The following is a 26735-nucleotide window of genomic DNA, read 5'->3' as shown; positions in this document are numbered from 1 at the left end:
CGGTCCTATCCTCATTAATTAGATGAGATCGAAATACAGACAAATAGCGGACAAATATAAAGTGATCTAATTTTTTTCAAAGAAAGGAAAATAGCAACTCGCCGGGACACATACAAATAATAGATATGCTTTCACTAACCTTTGCGAAAGTAATACTATCTCCCAAACATCCAATATTCACTTAGGAGGTTGAAATATTGCCTCAGTAATGTGCATATGGCCTGTATAAATCAAACGCATCTGACATCACTTGCATTAGATGAACATATTGTCCTTGCTTACCTTCAATATGACAACTCTGGCAGATCTTATTTTGCTGAGGATATTCATATTTCATGTTAAAGTAGTCAACCAGAATCGTCGAGAGACGATATGTCTTAATATGTCTTATGTGCTTATGGAAGGACCCGGGTAGAATAGGTCTTCAGCAACCCATGCTTGCCGTAAAAGGCGACTATGCTTGTCGAAAGAGGCGATTAACTGGATCGGGTGGTCAGGCTCGCTGACTTGGTTAAAGAATGTCATCGATCCCAATTTCGTGGATCAATGTTCATGATGTCGATCAATGTATTGTCTGGTCAAGTCTCGATTATTTATAGACCGCCGTCACATAGCTGGAATATTGCTGAGTGCGGCGTAAAACAACAAACCAACCAACCAACCAAGCTCATGGAAGACAGGCACATATAAAGTGATTCGTTTGGATTCCACTTAACATGGTGGAACAGTAGAATAAACTGCATCTTATCTCCTTTTCAGTGAGTGAGTTGTGTTTTACGCCGCTTTAACAGTATTCCAGTTATATCACGACAAAGTGATGCAGTTTTCAGACGTTTTCTACTTTGGTGAAATCCTAGAACACGGGTATGACGGGTACCTAGAAACATAATCTGGGCGACCCGGGATTTGAACCCACAAGCATAGGTTTGAGGCGTGCCCCATGGGCTCAACTCTGCGCAGCGAAAGGGGCCATCCGTGCCCACTGCAGGTGTATAACTACAGGTTACATCCGACTGCGCCACCTACGTGAAAAGACTCTCCATAGCCACCTCAACCACATCCCAAATACTCGGACTGCGCAGAATCTCCGACCAGACCCTACGAAACCGTTAAAGAGCAGCAGGTCTACGAGCAAGACGTCCGGTTCGACGCGTCATATAGTGTCGACAACAACGACTCCATTGGTGTCGTCAACACAGGGCATGGCCGCAACTGTGATGGAGAGATGTCTGATTCAGCGACGAATCAAGATTTTTCCTCCGTCGAGGGGATTGAAGAGCACGGGTCTACAGACGTCGGGGAGAACGTTACGCCGGAAACTGCGCACAGGATGTAGACAGGTTTGGTGGGGGTAGCGTTATGATGTGGGCGGCTATCTCTCATCATGACAGGACAGGTTTCGTCCATATCAAGGGCAATCTTACGGCTCAACGATACATCAACGAAATTTTTCAACCACATGTCCTCCCAGCAGGACAACACTCGACCGCATACAGTACGGATCACAAGAGCCTGTCTACACAACAACAACGTTGATGTTCTCCCCTGGCCCTCAAGACCCCCGGATTTGAACCCGATAGAGCACCTGTGGGATGAATTAGATAGATGGTTACAACCCCAGACGTTGCAGCAGTTGGTTTTTGCGTTGCTGGCCGAGTGGGCTACCAATCCCCAGGATGTGATTCGCGTACCCGTCTCTTCCAATACATATATTTTCCTACCTCACACAAATCTGGCGTTGGGTTTCTTTTTTTGAAGAGTATATTTTCTGTGTATGTTTGCTTTTGCCCGGAAGTATATTTTGAAAGGTCACTAATTGCTTGTTTTGTCTATGCGTCTGTCAAACAAGGATCTGGATACACTTCACTTGGACTATGTATGTATACTTGACGATAACCCGTGGAGAGTATTCATACAGAACTACAACGGTGGTCGCATGCAATTTGACCCGCTTTAACAATAAAGTGACAGCTGACCTTACTTATATATTTTTGTTTTCATCATAATTGTTAGGCCATACAAGCTTATCATATGCCTCCAGCTACCTTAAAACTAGTTGCAATATTAAATACAGTTTTATGACATCACTTCCAAAACAGTCACGCGGTACCTAAAACATAGTCTCACGCATGGAGCTACATTAATATGAAAACTACGAGCGTTTTGGTTTAATACCTTCCGGTTAAGGAAACTAGATATCATATGAATTTGGACCTCAAAACAGGAAGTCCGATGCCTCTGATTTCCTATATGTACAAAAGATTGCTGTTCACTGCTTACAGTATTAAAATTGTGTAAAATTGTTTGCTTTTAACGCCGTACCCAGCAATAGTTCGGGTAAAATAGAGTCTAGAGTCTGGACCAAAAAACAACAACCCAAAACCAATGATTGATATTGTGAGCAATGGTCCGAGCAATGGGACGGTAGCGGGCCATCAAACGCGTAACCGTGCCTGACCACCCGATCAATTTGGTCGCCTCTAACGACGACCAGCCTGGTTACCTTGGGACCAATTTTAACCCTGAATAGCCGTGGGGAAAAACTATTATAATCCTTTCATTATTCCCCGAAGTACAACCAAAGTTCTACTTACCATTCCGAATAAAGTAGGAAGCACCGGATGCGTGGTTCACTCTTGCTTGTCTGCCGTCCCTTGTTCTGAATTGACGGTACATGTTGCACAGCTTCCTGGCATGTATGTACTCAAGTGCGAGGCACCCTGGTACCTGACTACACTCCACACAACACTTCAGAAGAGAAACATCTAGCACCCTGTTTAATAGAGTAACACGTTCATTTGATGCTTTTCTCCAAGTACTAAAAATTATATCACGCAGGTTCGTAACCTCCGATACAGTCAGTGAAAAGATCGCACAGGAGACAAGGAGAACAGGAAGCATTAGCGAGCACATCCTGAATATATGTGACGATTTACGTGTGTGTTGTAAGGAGCGAGAGAGAGAGACATATAACCCTAGCTGCTAAGAAAATCAATAGATTTATAAAAATCGTGACATTTATGTACATTAACATATACTGCAAGATAATATCATCTCGTAAATTTGAAAATGATATATGTGACACACTATTTTAACGTCAACTTACTTACGTAAAAAAAGTTTGCAGACTATAAAAATATCCTATAATGTTTCAGCCATAAGGTCCCTCATCATACAGTTGTTTGCATCATGATATATCATACCATTGATCGATATTTCAAAACGCCAATTATAATGGGTGATGTTTGAATGGTGAAAGCTTCCGAATATTTTATAAATGAGCTGAGTGTTTCTTTAGCAAACATAACTCATACATTAAGTAGAAAAAAGTGCAAACAACTGTTTCTAGGAAAAAGTAATAGTTTTTTTGCATGACATACGCTCTCACCCACCGCATATCCTGTAACTCTAACGTAAACAAGCCATTAGTCTTTACACGAATTTCAGCCTTCTGGGTGGTTTTGGTAAGATGGTCAGCCTTTCGGCAAATTTGTCTTTTTATATTCGTCAGTGAAATGACATTCTTTGGATTATTCTTTTGATCCATTCTACCTCGCAACAAACACTAGAGTATGTACATAATCTAGTGAATCCTTGTTAAAAGGCAAAAACAAACTTGGTGCAATAAGGCAAAACATGTCTTCCAAAGCCAACGTTTCATCCGACAAACGCATCAGTTATCACAGCGCTAGGATAAAATCAGTTTCCTGCAAGAGCGTTCTAGCCCACTAAATTATGCAAGTGTCTGGGCACAAAAATAACAATTTAAACACATACAGTAAACTACGGTTATAACGAACACGCTTATAACGAACTAACGGATTTAACGAACTGACTTTTTAGTCCCGACTATATGCTGAAGTTATGCTGTATATATGCTGTTATAACGGTTATAACGAACTACAATTAGTAGTCCATTTGAGTTCGTTATAACCGTAGATTACAGTATTCACGAATCACTGAAGAACAACACCATGGTATTTCCAACATTTTGCCCAATACCAGTGCACGCAGTGACCCCGTCAAACCACTTTCGGATGCCTCTAGGTGTATGTCAATCAATGGGATCCAACTCGTTGACATATCTTCCAATTCGCGTGTTGTTTCTGTATCTGCCTCGGTTCAAACAAACGATGTGATTTCTTCACACTCGCAGCATGCAACTACTCATATTATCCACTCCCTGTTTTCTGGCCCAATCTAGGGCGGCGTATTCAACGTAAATATTTGCCCATTGAGTTGGACGTTGGCTCTACTGCCACCAAAACGTCGAGGCTTTGTCGACATTTCTTCGGACTCAGAATGAACTCCTGCTCCAGTGTTCTTGGTTAATGCACAATAACGTTTAACTTAGATCTATTAGTTTAGAGTCTTGGCCACGCCACATTCCAATGCTCGAGTTGGAAATACTGACTGTTGTTTGTCAAATAAACATTACTTGTTGGAGAATCAGTTTACACAGTTTGTTTTTAAAAATGTGCAGACCGACAAAAGTTGTTTTTTTCCGCAGTAATGAGAGCTAGTGATTTTGAGGCCAAGAGAAACTGGCGAACAGTGAACTACACGCGATTGAGTTTTGTATTAACAATAATGCAAAATCGTTTTTTAATTCTTTCTTGTATTATTAAACATAATAAAAAAATCTTTGTCGCCAAAATTGCTCATATTGTCGAAGAATTAATACCGCTTAATCGAACTATTTCGCATCCGAGGAATCGAAATTTTGCGTGTAGGCCATGTTTGATCAGGTAAAATTCTATGTATTCGATGCCGTTTCGAACGCGAATGAATATTATGAAATGTGACTTCATCTCTATTATAAGACAACACTGTTTTTTTTTGTCTTTTTTTCTTCTTATTTAAAAAGTTGACGATGTGTAATAAAAACAATAAATTGTCAGATACTTCTCTGGTATAAGGTGCGATTTTTTAAAGAAGAATATAGTTGCAAGAAAGAAGAATACCTTACGTTACATTCTGCTATGACATTGAAGAATGCTTCATTTTGATTGGTTAAAAGGGGGTATCCTTTCATAAACTGAAACTTCTTTTAAATTCAACCTTTTAACACAATACCAACACATAGCTGGAATATTGCTGTTTGCGGCGTTAAACAACACACCAACCAACCAACCAACTTTTTACACAATAACGTTGCGTATGAATATATCGATAGCATACATTATCGATCCATAAACAAATGCGGCCGTTAACCCATCAGAACTCAGAACTGTATACCGTATTTCTTCTAAAACGTGCCGAGTAAACGGCTCTCTCGAAATTGATAGACATCTTTGCACCTAATATAGGAAATACGGTTGTCATCTTGCTTCGTGTGAATTTGTCAGAGGCACAGAGATGTAGGTCAATTCAGTCTCATTCCAATTTATTCATTTTATTATTTTTTTTTTTTTTTATATATATATATTTTTATTTTTTTTTTTGGGGGGGGGGGGGGGGGGGCAATTGCTAACTAATTAATACATTTTACACATTTGAAATAAATAACAGAATGTAAGTTAATAACGTTTGTTGAAGAAATAAATGAGTTTTTTCCACTATTTCTACAACCTGTCATCCCTACAATGCGAGGTGCGATTGTTTATTCCAAAGTGCAAATATGTCACCGACTGCGATGAAATTAAAATATATATCATTGGACTCAGTTTGGAGGGTTATTTGTCAACTTCCTTTTGAAACACTGTGTGTTTTGAAACCTTATTTTGGACTAGTCAAGACTAGTGTTTTAATCTTGAACTTATTATGTGTTCCATTTTTAACTACCTGTGACCACTTTTCGGAATTATTTACAGAACGCCGTCATATAGCTGGAATATTGCCGAGAGCGGCGTTAAACAACAAACAAACAAACAAGCAAGCCCAAAGTAAATAATGAACCAAGTTACCACCATTTCTAAATAGTATTACTCTTGTCTTATCTCAACTTATTTCAAACCCCCATTTGTTACAGTATGATTTCCAAAGCATCTACATTTCTTTGGAGTTCAATTACACAGCCACCATCATCATGTACTTTGCCTATGTCAACATTATTAAAATTATCAACATCAATAAATGGATAGATATTTTATTCGGTATTTAAGGACACATTGCCCATTGTACAGTTGACATATTCAGTTTGATTTGTTTAGTCACGTGATATGCATAATGTATAAAAAACTATCTGACAGAGAATAAATGTTTAAACAATATTGCTAATGAACGTACAAAAGCAGAGTTGTAGGATTTTATAAGACTGATCATTAACATCTTGTTTTTATGCCTATAGTTAAACATCGGAATTTATTATTCTCTAAGATGTTCATACTTATCACGTACTAACAAACATTCATGTCATCCCCAGCCTCTTCCCTATTTTCACATTTACGTTTATATTTACATTGAAATTGTGTAATCATACTCTGAATTTACATGATGCCCTTACTAGCGATTTATCATCTAATATACTCATATACTTCTCTGGTTTTATTGTAGACTTTATATCATTGTAATGACTGAGAATACGTGAAGAAGATTTACTATACGTGTCATGTAACCTTTGTTTAAAAGAGTATAAGAAGAAAGTGTTGTATCCCCTACATATTGGGAAGTTCTTACAAAGGAATAACCACATGAAATTAACAAATATCTGATAGAATTTTTCATCCCAAAATGTTACATTATCCCAGTGTAATACGTAGTGATTGTGTTATAAACTTCCACCAATGGCTTCAAGGCCTCTCTATACATAAACTCCCTGCCTTTCTGTCTGTCGGACATCACCTGCGAACAGTAATACGGTAACAAGATTACATCAAAACTTTCCTTTACACATATACCTCTTAAGTGAACGCTCTCCGTTTCAGGCCTGAAATATTGCCGATGCAACGTTTACTGTTACCTCACGTACTTTGTTCATGTATGCATTGGGGACACGGGTGGCCCAGTCGTCTAAGGCGCCGCGATTCGCTGTGCAGAGTTGCGACGCTTGGACACACCAGAAACCTATGGTTGTGGGTTCGAATCCGGTTCGCCCCGATAATGTTTCAAGGCTTGTCAGCACCATACCCGTTCTCGTGGGTTTCACCGAAGTGGTAAATGTCTGAGACATCACTTCGGGCTTTCCTCCCCCATTAATCTGACAGGCCATGATAAAAATGGAATACTGTTAAAAGCGGTGTTAAACCCAACTCACTCACTCATGTATAAGTTCATCGATAAAGATAATGAAAAGAACTGGACTTAAGCTGAGGGGCAAAAGAAAACATACAGAGTTTGTATTTTATGTAATTGAAATTTGAAATAACCCTTGTTAAATTTGATTATGTCTGTTTCACATTAATCACTTCTGTAACAGATTGTAGAAAGCAATCTGTGGCAAGGTAATTTGGGTAAAATGAAATTTGTTCAATGAAGAGTGAGATAATAAATTATTTGAAACCAAGTGACCCCTACCGTGTAAACGTATGCCGTTAGAAAGTACATTTATTGGTATTGAAAGATGAGATTTCTAAGATACCCCAAATCAGTTGTGTATAATGCAAATACATTTTTAACGTTTTTTTGTTGTGAAATTATATTTTACAAAATTAAACCATGCAGAATTTTTGAGTAAAATGCCAGCACAGTCCGTGTTTTGGGTGTAATATAGATACGATACATCTACACCATACCTTGATGTCGATCCATAGTCCTGCAGCTCTATCCTTTGGTGTCTACATTTCACAACATTTAAGGTAAAATCGGGCAGGCTGTGTCTAAGACGATTTCAAAGACAACAGGGTTACAACTTTCGAAAAGTGCTATGGCAGCCATTTCCAAATTTGACAAGTGACACAAATTATGTCCGATACTATTTTGACATGTACCTTATGTTCACGTGTTTTTATGGTCAATACTTGACTTGCCTTTGCATGTGTTTGTGACAGTAGCCACCGTTGGGCAGGATACGCTCACCTTTTCACAAACACCTGGTATCATCACTATTTGATAATGAACACATGCTCATGATACAGTCGGAATCGTACAAACGATATTTGCTATGGGAAGGGTTTTGTCGCTTTTATTCATATTTTCCACTCTAACACATGCTTCGATATTTTCATTCATATGTTTAAGTATGGGAAACATTTTATCGTGAATACTTCTCAATACAGGGTTGCAAATACAATAAAGATAGCTACACAGATAAACGGAAATCAGACGACACACACAGTAAACTACGTTTATAACGAACACGCTTATAACGAACTGAACTCTTTAATGAACTTATTTTTAGTTCCGGTCATTTGTTGTATGTATGCTGAATATATGCTTATAACAAATTACGGTTATAAAGAAATAAAATTAGTGGTCCCTTTGAGTTTTCTATAACCGTAGTACACTGTATTAGATAAAAATACACACGAAATATTCAGTGAAAAGGTATATGTTATTCTGCATACATCATACTACGCTATATTTCATGAAGATGAAAGCACAAAAGCCGAGTACAGAGCAAAGTTACATTTCTAGCATTGTTGCATGGCAGTCATGTTAAAAGTTGTGTCAGAGGTTTTCGAAGAAAATAGCGGTTCTGGGATCATTCATACACAATTTCAGCTTTATAAACCATATGATTTAAGAAGAGATTTTGACAATGATACGTGACGGCAGACTAATGGTAAGATGGGTCTTATGAAGGTTAAACGACAGACCACGCGTCACTAGTACTTTGTCGCGCTCATTTTCTTTACAGGCGAGCAAATGATGGATTAATGGGGATATGACTTTCGATAATCTAACTGCCTTGAGTATAATAACGGAAGCAACTATAGATTTGTTAGTTACAAAAGTAGCAGTCTCTTGTCTTCTTCTCAACACAGGATTTCGGAGAAGGAGGCCTCTCAGTGAATGAGTGATCTCTCGTATCCAAGAACTGGGGCATGTCAAAAGTTGACGTTCTGTCAAAATAGTTCCAGGGTTTTAAGGTAAAGCTTGACTTCGCCCCAATAGTTATCGGGAAATCTTCAGCTGTCGGTATGTGCAGAAAGCCAACTACCAGCCACGTGACCAAATCCGAATTGTTGATTGGATCGTTGTTTATGAAGTTCTCAATGGAGCCCATCGGGTCAGCCAATCGGTTAAGGTCATATGTTCCAGAGATGAATCGCTCTGTATCATTGTGTTTGGTGACAATGCAGTGGTACTTTGTGTAAGATGAAGCCTTCATAACTGGATGTGTATCAGGTAGGACCTGTACTGCCATGGTTTCAGGAACAATTCTGTACCCTCTTTTCACACCCCACCTGTTTTTGTTCTCACTCGTGACCGTCCAAAATTCCGGATTGATCATGTCGATTTTCAGACCAGATTCTGTTGCTAGGGTTTCCCATTCCACATACCTTGTTTCATTATACAGGAAATAAGGAGGTTTCTCGTTGACATTGGCTTGTGTCTTCAAGGCCCCCAGTACATCCCCAGCTTTCCACTTAATAATGTCAAAGTTGTTGTTGGTGCCAAGAATGTCCATATCGACCTTGAAACCAAACGTATGATCGTGGAGTGCACCGTGTGTATATGTTCCGATTTTATACCCAAATGCATCAGTGGATTTCGATTGTCCAGCACGTACATCATCCTCATCCCAAAAGCTCGAATGAATATACCCAGACGCAGCTGCTTCTGTTTTAAGGGACCCATCTAAGAAAAATCGAAAATCAAAAGAATAATCATAGTTACCAATAGGATATGCAAACCTAACAACAAGATAATTGTTAGCCAAACCAGCAGCGAACATGCCCTTTCGTCTCCACAGAGAATCTTCGCCGACTGTTTCAAATACACATATGGCTTTAGCTGTTATGGGAGTCTGACTATAACCGGAAAACCATGATGCATCGACGAGGGTGGAATGGAAAGGGCAATCAACTCCGAGAATGACATCCTGGACCTCTCCCAGGCCGAAAGTACCATCCAGATAGATTGTATTTGCTCCCGAAGTCACGTCTGATGCGTAGGTTAATGTTGCTTCGTTGAGGGAATTCTCATAAACAATCCTTTCTCCCTTAAATTTAACATTATAGATACTTGGGCCACGGAACTGGCTATTGCCAACAACAAATTCCCAGTCCATCCATTTCACCGTGTGGTCATGGATTGTAAATCGTGGACCAGATGGAGGATATGACCTTGGTGGAGGTATGTCAGAGTAGTCCCTCGGTTTATCATTGTTTTGTTTTGGATAAGAGGTTGAAAACAGTGATTGGCGGAAACCTCTTGGCAGGGCAAATTTTCTGAGTGTTCCGTTGTTGTAGGCAGACAGTAGAGCTTGGGCTGTGGGGAAAGGTCCTTGGTCTAAATAGTAAAAGCTGTGTGTGTACCAGGTGTTAGTATTCACTCCTGGATTGTGAACAGTTCCCGTGAGCGGTAAAAAGTTTAAATCTCGCCCGCGACCCAAGCCGTCTGCCGTCAAACCCAACACAAACCGTGTTTCCCTTTCATTTGGCTCAAGACCTGGCGGAGCTTGTGCATGGAAGTCAATTCCTCCGTCAGGGGTATATCCCCCGTCAAAACTCTCCTGAAGTAAGGGGCGTAGTGTGGTCATTGCGAGAAAGACTTGTTCAGCGATTCCTTCAAATTCAATGCCATCTCTGGGTCGACTATTGTAAGGGAGTTCTCCATCTCTGTACATAGCCTGAGCTGTCATCGCACCACCAAGAGGTCCGACCCTGTATTCCATCAAATCTGGAACAACTCTGTTGCCTCTGTGAACGTGGACATCTGCGTACCTGCCTGGATTGGGACCCCCTTTATCGAGGTGGTTGAGGGCCTCTGATTTATATGGAGCGTAGAGAGATATGCCATAGATGTAGCTATCCTTCAGAGTAGGTTTTCCATCTGACACGGAAATAAGACCCTGAGTTTTCATGAAATTTTTGATAATGTTCATTTCTTCTTGAGACAGCAGTTCAAATGGCCCCTTGTCTTCGGATCTACTCGATCTGGTCGGTGCGTTGTCTGCAGGGCAGGTTGGAATGGATGTTCTGTTCGATGAAGGTTGAACAGGATCTGTTGCCATTACTTGAACTGGAGCAGGAGTGGTCATAACATTGCATTGGGAATCACCCATGGGCTTCACAGCATAGATTCCAATAATAATTCCAGTTACCAAACCAATGGCGAAAATAATGACACCTGATATCTGGTGGCACAGAGTGCTCTTGAATGTTGATACTGACCCTGCCGAGCGTCGGTCACCGTGTGGTGCATGGATACCAGTAGGATCACCTGTTTCAAGACTGTAAGTACCATTGGAGGCCATACTGGATTTCTGGAAATAAAACAAAAAAAAAAGGCTAAAGGTATGCAGCAGCGTTAGCTTCTGTAAATATAGAGTTGTTTGTTAATGATGTGAATTATACTCTGCAGAAATATCTGAGAGATGTTGTCGATACCCATACAAAATTAATACCAAAAGTGAGTTCGCCTTTTCTGCATGGATTGGGATTAATTTGTGTGGAAAGAATAAGGTACTGCAGAAATTTTGTGAACAAATGGACCAATCTCAAAAACATAACCACGTGAGCACCTGGCGCCGAAACACACCAACATGACATGCACGTGCAACATCACTTTTTATGTCTCGCCGTGCGGATGGTAGACGTCGTGTTTACAGACGTCATGGGGAACATTTTGCGCGAAATTGCATAAAGGATGTTGACAGATTTGGCGGTGGTAGTGTGCTGATGTGAGCAGCCATCTCCTGGTAGAATAGACTTGGTGCAAGTTATATATTATAATTACATAGATCAGATTCTTCGGTCACTCGTCCTTCCCATTATTCAACTAGGCAACATTTTCAAAGAAAACAATGCCCGACCTCACACGGCAAGCCTTTTTCAGGAATAACAACATGCAGGTCCTGCCATGGCCCGCTAGGTCTCCAGATTTAAACCCGATCGAACATTTATGGGACGCACAGGATCAACGACTGCGAGAACGTCAGCAACAACCAAATAACCTACAACACTTGGCACAAGCTGTGCAGGATGAGTGAGTTAACATTTCCCAGGCTGCTTCCATGGGCCGACGAAGCCAGTCAGTTTTGGAATCTGATGGTGGTCATACAAGATATTAAATTAAGCACAGATGACCTTCACCTTGAAAAATCTACTGGTCCATGTGTGGCATTGCAACCTGGGTCAAGGACAATGATGTGTGCCAATTCTGAACAAACAATTACCATAATGGTAATTATTTATATGATATATATGATATACATATATAAATCACTTTTGCGTTGTTGTTTTTGCAGAGTATATATGTGACGGCTAGTTTATTATGTTTTTGTTGGAAACTAACCTTATTCAGAAGTCCAGACGTTTTACCGCATAACTAATATGCATGTATGTGTCGTACTATAGCTATGACTGACACAAACATACTAATTATATCAATCCATAATTGCCATTGTCACAGCCAATATTGTGCATTACTAAGTGATCTAAATGGGCTAAAATTCCATTCATGCAAACCATGTCTTACAGAACACGAGAACAGTCTTAAATATATATAAAATGAGCAAGCTTGTATCGGGTGATTCCTCAAAGTTAGGATATAACGACCAAACGTGAACGGTATATCGGTAGTGTAACACCACACTGCTAAACTCTATGTAATGCAAGGACATCAGTCATGCACAACGAGTTGCCTTATATACCTTCTATATTTAGACCTTTCAACATTTAGTACTCCTTGAAGGAGGGGGTTTATGGTTGGCTACGTCAGGCATCCCAGAAACCTGTGTTTGGTTAAAACGCTCCTCGGTTGTGGCTGAAAATGCAACTCGAGCTTTTACATTTTCAACCAAACTTGAGGAGGAGTGTTTTAACTAACTTATAAACCGTCTAAATAACAGAAATAACAGAAAGAATAAATGAGTGAGTTGGGTTTAACGCCGCTTTTAACAGTATTCCAGTCATAACGCGGCGTGTCAGCTTAATGTGGGAGGAAAGCCCGAAGTGATGCAGGTCACAGACGTTTACCAATTTGGTGAAACCCACGAACACGGGTATGGTGCTGACAAACCTAGAAACATAATTGGGGCGAACTGGGATTCGAACCCACAATTATAGGTTTCTGGCGTGTCCAAGGGACGCAGCTGTGCACAGCGAATCGCAGCGCCTTAGACGACTGGTCCAATGACATCAAATGACATCACAAATGGCTCTGCTACTGAAGCTATTTGCCGTACCTTTTACACTGAAGATACTGACTATATCTGTCCACAAACTGAAAAGGTTGGATGAATGATGTTGGATGATAAATGAAATCTCACCCTCGTGTCTTTTGATATCAAATATACCAACACTCGTTGATAAAATTTGAAAAACTCCTCGGCAAGCCTCAGAGTTTTTCAATTTTATCAACACGTGTTGATATATTTGATATAAAAAGACACGAGAGTGAGATTCTATATTTATTCGAATGAGAGCTACGGGCCGATATACAGATAAATTGCGTACATACGTCTTACACGTCATTCATCATTTCAGTCGTTATGTCTTCATCAAACTAAAATACTGTGATATAACTAGAAATAATGTTAACATCGGCGTTCAACCAGCTCATACTCTAACTCAAACTCCTTTAAATGATGGCTTACCTTATATCCCGATCTCCCTCAACCCAATACAGCTGTGACAGTTAGGCGTGCCGTCATTCACTACACAGGTAGCCGACTTACTTGTATAAAATTGTAGCAAGATGAAACCGTTTTAAAAAACTGCATTATCATTCAGCACACATAGGCGACAAAGACTGTTTTGTTCCCGCAGAATGCTCAGGTATGATTCACGCACCTGCCGAGCTTGTCTTGCCTAAGGTCAGGTTTCATATACTGAACTGCAAAAGAAACGTCACCATGGATAGATATATGAGAAACCTTATTTGTCCAGACACTGTAAACATACTTTGAGACATATTAAAAAGATGAAACTTGGCAAAACTGATCATCAAGGTTGAAATTAAAGTGTCAAATGTTCTTAAAGAGAAAAACGACGCTAGTCTCATCAAAACTGACATCACAAGTCAGTATCTCGTGTGTCCGTCATGTGCATTGATGACTGCCGTGCAACGTCGATACATGGAATGGAGAAGCGGTTGATGAAGGCCATAGGCACTTGAGCCCACACTCTACAGTTCAGCTGCAGTTGTCGGCCTTGGTCGGACGTAATTCAGCCGTCTTTGAATCTCGTCCCCAGGTGCTCAATTGGATTTAAATCGGGACTGAGGGAATGCCACTGTATGGTTCTGATGCCATTCTCCTGGCAGAAGACTCCTTTTGCTCTCGCAGTGTGGGCACGGGCGTTATCATGCTGAAACTCGTGGTTGCGGCGACGTGCCAAATAAGACTTGATCAATGTAACGAGCTGCTGTGACACCATTGCCTCTCCCTGGACCGATGTTCTGGACGACCACAGGGCCGACCCTCTGTGCAAGACCAATTCTACCCAACACCATGATGCTCGGACCACCCCACGTATCTCTCTCACCAACACAAGTATCCGAATAACGTTTCCCACGGCGTCGTCAGACTCTCTCTCTCTGCCATCTGCTGTTGAGATACAGTTACGGCTCTCGTCTGAGAAGAGGACTCTTCTCCACTGCTGGTGGCGCCAATGCTGGTGCTGTGTTGCCCACTGAAGACGGTCCCGGCGATGACGTGGTGTTAGAATGGGTCCTCGGTGTGGCCTGTGTGGTGGAGGTGTATGTATGCTCGTCAATCGTCGACGCACGGTATCCGCACTAATGTGTCGCTGGTGTGTCCTCATGGTATGTCGAGCAGTTTCCGCAGCAGTAGCAAAGCGATCTTGAAGATCCTGACGTCGGGTGGTGACCCCTTGGTCTTTCACTACGTGGTCGTTCATCTGTAGTGTTGGTGGTCTGGTACCGTTGCTGGAGCTTGTATATGGTCCTTACGTGGACTTGAAATACATTGGCTACTTGCTGGGCGGTTTGTCCAGCTTGCAATCGCCCAAGGGCTTGGTGTCACTGATTTCTTGTCAATCTTGGCATGTGGTAGCAATTCAATAACGAATGAATGTTATCCGATCAGGTGGATTTTTGTAGGTCAAGAAATAGGGGAACGCATGTACATTTAAATTTGCACGGAACTCACGTGCATCGGGTTACCATGGCCATTGCCGTGATGCGTTTGGGCGATCGCTTTTATTGTAATCCCCTTTGTTTTGGTATCATCAAATTTAATTTTATCCGGACAAGGTAATGTTAAATTTTAGAAACTTTGACAAAAAGTACCAAGATATTTAAATGACAACTTTTCATGCAATGTTACTTGGGGTGACGTTTCTTTTGCGGTTCAGTTTATTAATTGGAATATTGCTAAACGGGGCGTGAAGCACCACAAACCCAAATATTCTTTTCTCAAATTGTTACCATTGTCATATCAACCACATGTTCTAGTAACGCACAGATATAATAAACCACTAATTCCCTATATTTAAACGACCTAGATTTTGGAGCGTTAGCTGGTCTAACAACTTTGTGAATATTATTAATAGATAGGCATAATGTCTACACCCTTGAATAGTGCAAGGAAATAGTGCATGACCGGTGACACACTTAATTAATCTTACATTCGGCAGCCATGTGAATGCCTTCTATCTAGAAAGCAATAGACACATAATACACGCACTAGTATTACCTTAGCCCGGTCGACAGCGCACTTCTCTGCACAATCTCAAGGTCATTAAGGTTTTTAGACTGTCGGATAGTTGTTTGCTTGTCGTTTAATGCCCAATTTCTCAAAACTACTTTATCCAGATACATATTAAACGTATGCCTCATATTAACCCAGGTGGTGAATGGACCACGTCCTTCATAGTAATCCTTCGATTCCCGACATGGGTACAATGTGTGAAGCCCATATCTGGTGTCCCCCGCCGTGATATTGCTGGAATGTTGCTGAAAGCGGTGTAAAACCAAACTCACTCACTCACTCATAGTAACCCATGGAACACATCCATGATTGTAGCTAAGATACATTCGTCGTAATAACTCGGAGAAACGGCTTGTCTGCGGCGCCGCAATTCGTTGCACAGGGTTGCGTCGTGGTGGCGTTCTGGAAACCTATGATCGTGGGTTCGAATCTCAGAGGTGATGGTGCTTCTGACTCACTTTTAAAAGATACGCTGAACAAAAGTCACCCACTCCGTCCATCGAATCAATGTGACCACCATATCAAATTGGTATTCGGAACATTACTTAATATTTTAGAAGTAATTTAATGTATTTAACAATATTGTAATTGCATGACATTGTTTCTGTTAGATTCAGTAGGGCTTCGTAACATTATGTTTTAACAATAATTAGTTGTCAAGAATGTATTCTGATATATGTTGTTTATTTCTCACTAAATTCTGTTGCGAAGAGATTTCTTGGCTTAACATATTGATTCCATTTGGAAGTCGACACGTAATAAAAGGCATTTCGAAATTGCCAAAAACAGCTCATGCGTTGAGGGTAACAGCCTGTTTTCAATGTCTGTCCCCTGAAAGAGACCCCGCGGCACAGGCCATGCACTGCAAATGACGTGAAGCTAAAATACGAAGTTTTACAAAACGGACAAAGAGGCTACGTCCTTGGACGTCCTTGGACTCTGCTCTCTATCACAACAACCTGCGAGCTTTACATGATTCGAAAATGAATAGAGCACTACATTATGTTAAAAACGCTTCACAAAATGCAATGTCACCAAACCTGGTTAAGTGTGGAATGAGCTTTCTGTAGATACAATAACACCTTGGTACACTCAAGTACCCGCAGTACTCTTTATGACCGTCAAATGAAGGAACCATGGCGGTATTCGCGTTAGAATGAATCCTTTCTCACCTATACTTGTCGTAAGAGTCGAGAAAATGGATTTGACAATCGGGTTCGATGAATTTGTTGATTGAGGGTACACTGACGGCGTTGGACGTTTGTCATTATATTTTGTATTTTCAATACACTGCAATTTGTAAATGTGTCATGTTTGGGATGTTTCAGATAAGCAAAATTTGCTTGTTTGCCAATCCCTCCACTTATTTGGAAATAAATATGTTTGAATAGCCTAAACATTTTGTAAATATGCGATATAAAAAGCAAAAACAAGTTTGTAAAGATGATGTTTACAAAATTGTTTTTCTTTGTATATATTGGTAAAGGGAGATAATTGCTATGTATTTTTATATATTTGTTCTGTATGTGCAAAATGCAGTGTTTTGAAGTCGACCAATGTTTTTCTTTGTATGTATTGGTAAAAGGTGATAACTGTTGTGTATTGACATAATTGTTCTGTATGTGTAAAATGCAGTGTTTTTTTCGTCGACCAATATTATTAGCAAGTTTCAAATAAAACTTATAGAGTGGAGTGTAAAATTACTAGAATTTGCCATTGAGTTTTAATTAGTACTCCACTGTGTTAGCGGGATAACGTACTCTCCCTGCACTGATATTGAGGCGTCTGGTACTTTTCCTGGTATATTGGTAGACATTATGGTCTACTGCACATAGCGGATTAGCAGTCGGAGGTGATTTCACTGGCGGTGACATTTATAAATTATCATAATCACTTGAAAAACTTGAAATGAGTTTGTACCGTATGATCTAATGCACATAGCATATTAGCCAACGGAGTGGATTGCACCGACGGTGAAAGCTGTATTATAATCACTTGAAAGTGTTGAATTTGGTTTGTGATGAGATGTCGGTTTGTACGGTACAGTGAGTGAGTGAGTTTGATTTTACGCCGCTGTTAGCAATATTCCAGCAATGTCATGGCGGGGGACACCAGAAATAGGCATCACACATTGTACCCATGTCGGGAATCGACCCCAGGTTTTCGGCGTGACGAGCCAACGCTTTAACCACTAGGCTACCCGACCGCCCCATGAACGGTATATGTGCAAAGTCATGTTCTGATTTAATCGCCGAGGAGTTTCGCTTATTATTATTATATTGAATTCAAGTGGGGATAAGCTTAATACTGTTCACATAGACAACAAGCTACGTCTGTAAATCTATTCTACAACAGACACCAATAAAATATATAAAATGTTAAAATACAAATTATTAACAAGGGGAATATAAATACTTGTACTTTTAAATCTATTAGGCACTTTTTAGAACAAGAAATTGACTCATTGACATATTAAGTTTTTATCGATATTTCTGACTTATGTTAATGCAAAATGTTTTTTTTATTTCCTTACCAACACACGAAACTAGTTCAGAAGGCACAAAACTTGCTTGAAGTGTAAAACAAATTCCCGACCACTGTGGTGAGATGCTCTAGTTATTGGGCTAAGGAGAACCCAGTACCAATCCAAGTGAACAGTATTCAATCAAACAATATAAGCTGAACCGAAGTTATGCAAAGTAATCATATAATACGTCTAAACTGGTAGTTGTTAACAATGAGGCCGTTTGCAACATAATGACGATATCAATTGGCACACTTGTGGTATTTTAAGTATTTGAAGTGATATGTTCATACTTCACAATGAACTGTTATTTTGCAGATAATATTTTACTGAAGTTGTGGAAGAGACAGGACGTCGTTCTGAAGCCTTGTTTGTAAACAGAAGCCGATAACCCTCGAGCTTACTCAGCTCTGTTGCAAAGATGCGGGGCACACTACAAAACATATAAAAGGAACCCTGTCAGCGTCATACCCACGCAACAGGGAGCAAACCATGCATGTCAGTTTCTGAGCACATTCGTGACCAACTCGTGTTATTCCGGGACAAGCCGAATAGCGACTCGTGCCCCTCTCGTGGCCATTTTTGCGACCGGGTTCCGTCTTAGCGCAAACGGGCATACCTAAAACCCCATATATTATATATATTTCATATGCAATTTAAAGCACATCGGACGTGCGAAATTATACAGTATGATTGAACACATTTACTTGTGTCTTTGGTGTATTTTTAGATGCAAGACATATGTAAAATCAAAAATTATTTCTGAGGGATTCTTTGACGAAGAACTTGAAATCATACGCGCATTCTGATTGGTTTGTCGTATTTTCGCACATAACATTCATCGATAGGGGGATGAGTCTTCTTGCAGGTTACGGAAAGGGGCGAGTGTTAACGAATGTTTCTGAGCAGCGTTACCTATTCACCACGACTGCTGTCATTGTGTATTGGTGAGCAGTGTTTTTGCTTGTAATTGTAAGATTATTTAACAGGTTGCCAAGTACACATTAAATACTCTGTTATATACTGTACATATAGAGCTCAATTATAATGTTTATTTGGATCTTTCTTATATATGTCAGTGAATCTCCTGTACGTACTCATAGGCTATTTGGGAGACGTCAGTTAGAGGAAACACCACTCAATGCCTGTGTGTGTGTGTGTGTGTGTGTGTGTGTGTGTGTGTGTGTGTGTGTGTGTGTGTGTGTGTGTGTGCGTGTATGTGTGTGTGTGTGTGTGTGTGTGTGTGTGCTTATACTAGTCTGGAATGATGCCGATTTATAGTGAGATACCATACCGCAGTTTAACACGAATACCCCACTCAGACACAGCATACTGACTCCGAGCCGACTAGTCCGTATTTTAGCCCCTTAATGCCGAGCGCCAGACAGGTAAACAACACGTACCATTTTTCAACGTCTTTTGGTATGACACGGCCGGGCATCGAACCCCGAACCTTCCGCTCTCCGTGTGGACGCTCTACCACTAGACCACAGAGGAGTTCTCTAAATGAAGGAAAGACTTCCGCCCGTATCCCCCCCTTCAAAAGTTATGTATCTTTACATATAGCGTGTAGGGGATCGGGCGGAGGTCTTACCCAAATGAATACTACGTACAATAATACGAGACATCGTTATTGTTTTTTAATATCGCAATTTACAAAAAAGTTGAACCTTACTACCTCTTGGGATAGTAAGATAGTGAACCTTTTGAGCCAGTACAATTGTGCTCACTGGAAATTAGATAGGGATGTTAAACGATATGTTGTGTATATTTAAAATGTTTACTTCAGGATGACGCAGTTAATTGGCACACTCTGCTTTGAAATGATAAGGGTAATGTACATGAAAATAAGTTACGTACTTACAGAAAAAAAAAACTGTTCATCGCTGCAGATTTCTATGTCAAACAATGTTATGTATAGAGAACATCGCCACACTGTATCCCTGTTTACCTTTGTTTGTTGAGACAGATAGATATTTATAACCTTCTATACCACTATCGGAGAGGTTATGTAAATATTGTGATTGCGGTCTTCTGGAAGATGAACGTCACTTTTTACTCTTATCAATGGTGTTCTTTTTCTGAAATAAATTTAAATAACATACTGCTTGTTCATCCGCAGCTCTGGTACAGAACTAAGGCATATTGCTTATTGACTATACTATGATATGTTATGTTTGGTCATTGCATATGATAAATATATTCAATTCTCTTTTATTCTTCTGTATCTTATTTTACAGGGGCAAGTCAACCATGTTTCTGAAGGTGTCAGCATATTACCCCTCCAATCACTGGTGCATAACTTTGTTTTGATGCGAAACAAACTGTACCATAACTTTAGTTAAAATTAGTTTAAATGCTTAAATATTTGACTGTCAATGAAAGGTGACATTGATTAGACTTCTGATATATATTATGTTCATTTCAATGAAATGCTTAAATATTGATAAGCGACCATATTTGTGTACTACTGCGGCTTTATTGCCAATTTTCAGATTTTTTTTCGAAAGAAATATGTATAAAACAAACTATTGTGATATAAGTGGTAACACGTCTTGGGTGAGTGGGCTCTGATTGCTTTATTCACTTATAATACAGGCGAGACAAAGGCAAAGCATTGAAGACACCAGCTGACTTGAATGCCAAGGAGATGTTGTTCAAAATGTCAACAAACGATTGGTCCAACCGAGCTAGCGTTGCCGACTGACGTACAGCAATGTTATGCTGCCTCAAAAAGTCAATTACAAGACGTACAATATGTGTGCGGGCATGAGCCTACTGCAACGTGAGTATACGCCCAAGTACATATAAAATATGTTGTTACATAGATAACGCACTGATACTGACGTTTGTTTTATTATAGATTATATTTTCGTTCATGCAAGTGAAACACGTACCACTACAACACATCCATGAGACAAGATTATTCACATGTCACACTTACATTGGGAACTGACCTCTGGATGTGGCGTGGCATGGCGTGGCGTGGCGGTGCGGTGCGGTGCGGTGCGGTGCGGTGCGGTGCGGTGCGGTGCGGTGTATGAGTGGATGTGTGGGCTTTCCTCCTACATTAAGATGACAGGCCGCGATATAAGTTGAATAACAAACAAGATCTCCCACCGGTAACAGAGATGCACTGACAACAAACCCACGTGGTTGCTTGTTCATATCAGGTACCAGCGGAAGTGGTGATAGCGCAAGGGAGGCTATTCTAAATGACAGCTAGGAGTACGGCCAAGGCTCTAAGGAACAGACCGAATGTGACACCGATGTACGCATACTTACTTGGAACATTGAGGAACATTGGAACACGATGATGACTTCTTAATTCTAAAGAAACATTGTCTCAGATATGATGTATTCGGATTCTGTGAGAGGTTTGTTCGCACCGTAACCGCGTTCAGTGACTTTCTTCCTTGCTGTCAGGATATCAGTTGTGTACCTCATAAAGTGAAACGACTTTGGCGATATTTCGCGATTGTGTAACTGTATTTGTCAGACAAAATCTAATAGAACATGATTATATGGTGTCAAACGATAGAATATGGACCGTGATATCATCCTTCTATTTACATATATCTCGCCCGATAACTCGCTTATTTATACTGATGTGGACGGTATATCTCAACTTGAAGATTACTTTCATACAAAGAAGTCAAATTAGAATCATGAACATGTTTTCTTAGGGGGTGATTTGAACTCACGGATGAAATAGTTTTTGACTCTATTCCTGAAGATACGGTTGAATACATATATAGTACTGATGACTATCCCAGCGATGTGTTTGATATGCCCAGAATGTCCAGGGATAATTTGACAGACACGGCATTGTGAAACTACGGCATTAAGTTTGGTAGGTTGCATGATGACCAGGCCACTAAGTTTACACGTGTTACACATAATGGCGAAGGTGTCGTGGATTACATGATGGCAGCCTCATCATTATTCCCTCATATTTCCAAGTTTGGTATTAGTACTTTTGATTTGTCATGGCATTTCCCTTTATGCTGTTCACTGGCTATCCCCCGTACATGTACCTCCAGTAACCACGGTAACACTTCTTCGTGTGATGCTTCCCAGACGGGTGCCTATGAGGAAAAGACTGAGGAGGCTGAAGAGACTTATGAACAGTGGACAAAGTATTTGTGGTCTAAACATTATGAAAATAACTTCGTCACTCAGTTTGAGTGCCTATTACGCGAGTCATTGCGCGATTTATATGATATTTTGCACACTAATATCGATGAAGCTGTGCATATGTTTATAACTCTTTATCATGATGCAGTAATTATTCTACAAGACATGAACACGTTATTGAACAGTACCAACATCCCCCATTGTGGGACCACTCTTAGAGTGCATGTTATCCAGGATCCAAGTCATTTTAGACAATGATGGAATTGGTTTAAGAATACCTTTAAAATTATAAAGGAACAATATTTCGATGCTCGGAAAAAATAAATTAGTTTCAGCTATAAGGACTCGAAACTATTCTGGCGAATACTTAAACAGTGTAATAATAAAGTGGCATTTCACAGTCAATATCTAGTCAGCAGTGGTTTGATCACTTCCTGTCACCTGTCTGTGAAACCAGTCAGTGTATTTTCCCCTGATATTGATGATGATTTGCTTCCTTAGTTAATCAACCAATCACTGATCGAGAAGTGTTTTCTAATATACTCAATGCTGCAAACAACAAATCAACAGGACCAGATGGTGTGGCTGCTGAATTTGTCAAAACTTCTAGGCATCTGACTAAACCTGATCTTACTCGACTTTTTATTCACATTTTTTATAGTTGCTTGGGTAAGGATATGTCCTCTCTTCAAGTCTGTCGGTACTAATGACCCCAACAACTATAGATGCATTTCTCTCATAGACTCAACATGTAAAGTATTTACGTCTAGTTTGAAAAGCCATCTACAGAATTGGAGTGTAAATCATATTATAATTAACGAACAAGTGAAAAAATACATTGGTAAGAAAGAAACAGATTTTTCTGCCTCTTCGTTGACTTTTCCAAGGCATTTGACACTCAAAGACATGATGGCCTCCTGCATTGAAGTTCGTAATAAGGGTAAATATTTGGATATAATCACATCAATATATAATAATTCATCTGCTTGTGTTAGAACCCCTAAAGGTATATCTAAGTGTTTTACCCGTAACTTTGGCCTCCGTCAAGGATGTGTTTTAAGTCCACCAATATTTATTATGTTCATGAACAAGTGATGTATGTACCTTTATGGAAAGAGAGGGAGGTCAATGTATTACTGTTACCTCGTCTATTAATGATGTGTGCTCCCTTACGTTTGCTGATGATATCTCAGCAATGTCCGACACCTGTTCACAACTGCAGAGGAAGGTAACTGTACTAGAAAGTTTTTGTAAAGATACTGTCATGAAAGCAAATCTGAATAAAACAAAGTTTTTTTGTGTTTAGGAAAGGTGGTCCCTTAAGATCGTTTTCAAAATGGTTTTGTGATGTTATATCAATACAACCAGTATCTTTTTATAAATACCTGGGATTTGTATTCACCCCCAAGTTGATCTGGAGCAAAGCTCAGACCTGTCTTGTATCCCAAGCAACTATGGCAATATTTCTAGGGAATAATTAGCAAAGGAAACTTGGTAACATAAGTTGTCCAGATCTATTTAAGGTATTTGATTGTATGATAACAACTATTCTATGTTATGGTTCTGAAATATGGGGCACTACATATTGTAATACTATTGAATTTCTAAATATTAAATTTTGTAAATCTAGTTTAAGGGTGGCTAAATAAACTTGTAATAACATGGTTCTTTGGGAATGTGGAAGAGTGCCTTTGCAGTTTGTATATATGTCAAAGACAATTAAGGATTGGTGCAGAATACAATAGGAAACAGTAAACAATGGGCTACCAAAACAATGTTATATTATGTTTACATCCTCAGCTGATGTAGGCCGTAATACATGGGCAACATAAATACGGAAATACTGTTAAAATGTGGATTCCGCTTTGCCTTGATTATTCAGGAAATAGGAAACCAAGCAGCCTTCATTGCACTTTTTAACAGCTATTTTGCTGTTAAAAACGATTTACACATGTTCAATGTATGTCAGATCGCTCCTACTCTGATTTGAGAAACAAGTTTATTGGAAAACATTTCAGTAAATGTCCTACAATAAACAATTGTATTTCTCTCATGCAGAGTAAGAACATTGATTTTATCAGAAATGTCATTCTATTCCTTTGTCATGTAAATTATTAAGAAATAAACACACAGATGCGTATGCATGATCATGCTTTTATGGTGTATTTTGGGCCGGAGTTCCTATACTGAATAAAATTGTTTGTCTATCTTTAGTATCCAATGTGTTTAACGTTCATCGCAATGTGTAAGTCAGTATGAACTTTTTGCCTTGTGTTTGTGTGATCAAGGACTTATTGTTCTTGGATGGTTGCCCCAATCAAAATGTGCTAAGGACAATGTCATTATATAATTATTTCTGTATAGTATCATTTATTGCGTATGTTTTTAAGGAATGATATTACAATTACTCGTTTTGTGATTGAAATGGTATGTGATATAAAATTATTTTTTTTCCTGAATCTATAACTTATTCCCTATACATATCTTTCGGGGCGTCGGGGACACGGGTGGCCCAGTCGTCTAAGGCGCCGCGATTCGCTGTGCAGAGGTGCGTCCCTTTGGCACGCCAGGAACCTATGATTGTGGGTTCGAATCCCGGTTCGCCTTGATTATGTTTCTAGGTTTGTCAGCACCATAGCCCTGCTCCTGGGTTTCACCGAAGTGGTAAACGTCTGGGACCTGCATCACTTCGGGCTTTCCTCCCACATTAAGCTGACACGCCGCGAATATAACTGGAATACTGTTAAAAGCGGCGTTAAACCAAACTCACTCACTCACTCACTCTAAGGCGCCGTGATTCCCTGTGCAGAGTTGCGTCCCTTGGGCACGCCAGAAATCTATAATTGTGCATCACTTCGGGCTTTCCTCCTACATTAAGCTGACACGCCGTGATATAATTGGAATACTGTTAAAAGCGGCATTAAACCCAACTCACTCACTTTAAGGGTGTCTATCTATAGACAAAGTAATAAATCCTCCTTAATTGGTTGTAAATATTCTCTCTCAATGTTTCTCTCTCGTTTCCTTTAGATCAGAATTAAGAAACTTTTGCACCCAACAAGCAGATATCTTATTCATGTGTACATGTTCATAAATAATAGTTTCAAAGGATCCATGGCTTAGACCTGTGTCGTCCTTAAATTCTGCAATGGTAATACGTCTGATAATCTGATAGTATAAAATTTCCTGTCTCATTGAAAGAATCTTCGCTGATGGAAGTTAAAGGACGTCCAGACCTGGGGTCGCCATCAAGGCTTCTTCTCCCAGCCTTAAATCGCAGCTGCCCAACGTTAAACACTTGGCATTTATCCCTATACACTTGTGACTTGCAGTCATGAATTTCTTTGGGAGTACTCTTCGCTAAAGCACAAAACTTGATGACTGCTCGGTACTCGTTCTTTTCCATTTCTTTGTCCAACTGGGTCCCCACCACGTTCAACTGGCTGTTACTAATATACACACGGGCTTAACAGACCAAATACACTTGCAATGAACAATTCAAACAAAATGTACCACATTGACTAGTTCTCTTTGTTATGGCCCACCGTTTGACCTGTCCTCGTATATCAGTTGTTCTGAAAGTTGTAAGCTATAAAATGATTTGTTATGAATGAAGCATGTTGAAAAAGTTAAAAAGGAAATCGTCATACATCGGACACCACATGAAAGCCTCGACTGCCACAGAACTGTTATTGCACAGTGGATTACTTGCTTGGCAGGAATCTGCAATCAACCATCTGTTACACCAGGGAAAGTGTTGCTGTCGTCTTGGTCGTCAGTCTGAGTGAGTGAGTGATTTAACGTTATATTACGGCGTGTAACTTGTGAGTGAGTGAGTATCGTTTTACGCAGCTTTCAGCAATAGTGGCATGCAAACCCTTCGAAATGAAAGTACTTAACAAAAGCTCGAAATTTATATTTGGATTTTTTTTTAAATGTTATAATTCAGTGAAGGACTTACCCACAACCACCCAGTGTGGCAGTGTGATCGTTTCCTTGTACCATTTCTGACAAACGGCAAGTTGAACATTCATATACTCATGCCATCTCTCTTTATTCCACGATACAGATGGTTGTTATATGGCTGTTAGTGTGAGCATGACTTCACACGTACCATTTTAAATAAAATTGTGTATAGATCTAGTGCTACATTCTTCGAGGTAAAAAATAGTGTTGTAAAAAATATAAGAATTGACTTTCACTTTGTGTGAGTTCATTGGAGAATACCTTCATCGAGTGAGGGCAAAACATTGTATGAACATAGTCGCAGTTTGGAGATCCGGGGTAGAATAGGTCTTCAGCAACCAATGCTTGCTGTAAAAGGCGACTATGCTTGTCGTAAGAGCAGACTAA

The 26735-nt window shown here is 39.9% G+C and overlaps 1 protein-coding gene across 1 annotated transcript; it reads right to left on the bottom strand.

The window, feature by feature from the left end:
* Nucleotides 1-8765: 8765 nt before the first annotated feature.
* Nucleotides 8766-13714, bottom strand: LOC139457838 (amine oxidase [copper-containing] 3-like). The gene is made up of 2 exons (XM_071239186.1): nt 13646-13714; nt 8766-11311 (listed from the first exon to the last, which is right to left on the bottom strand). Exon 2 carries the CDS (start codon nt 11300-11302, stop codon nt 8822-8824), a length of 2481 nt encoding a protein of 826 aa, XP_071095287.1. The 5' UTR covers nt 11303-11311; nt 13646-13714; the 3' UTR covers nt 8766-8821.
* Between the last annotated feature and the right edge of the window lie 13021 nt (nt 13715-26735).

The sequence above is a fragment of the Haliotis cracherodii genome, unplaced genomic scaffold (assembly GCF_022045235.1).
Source record: "Haliotis cracherodii isolate W230 unplaced genomic scaffold, xgHalCrac1.p SCAF_12, whole genome shotgun sequence".
NCBI classification, from domain to species: domain Eukaryota; kingdom Metazoa; phylum Mollusca; class Gastropoda; order Lepetellida; family Haliotidae; genus Haliotis; species Haliotis cracherodii.
Note: the sequence above shows the minus strand (reverse complement) of the source record. Positions and strands in the feature narration are given on the sequence as shown.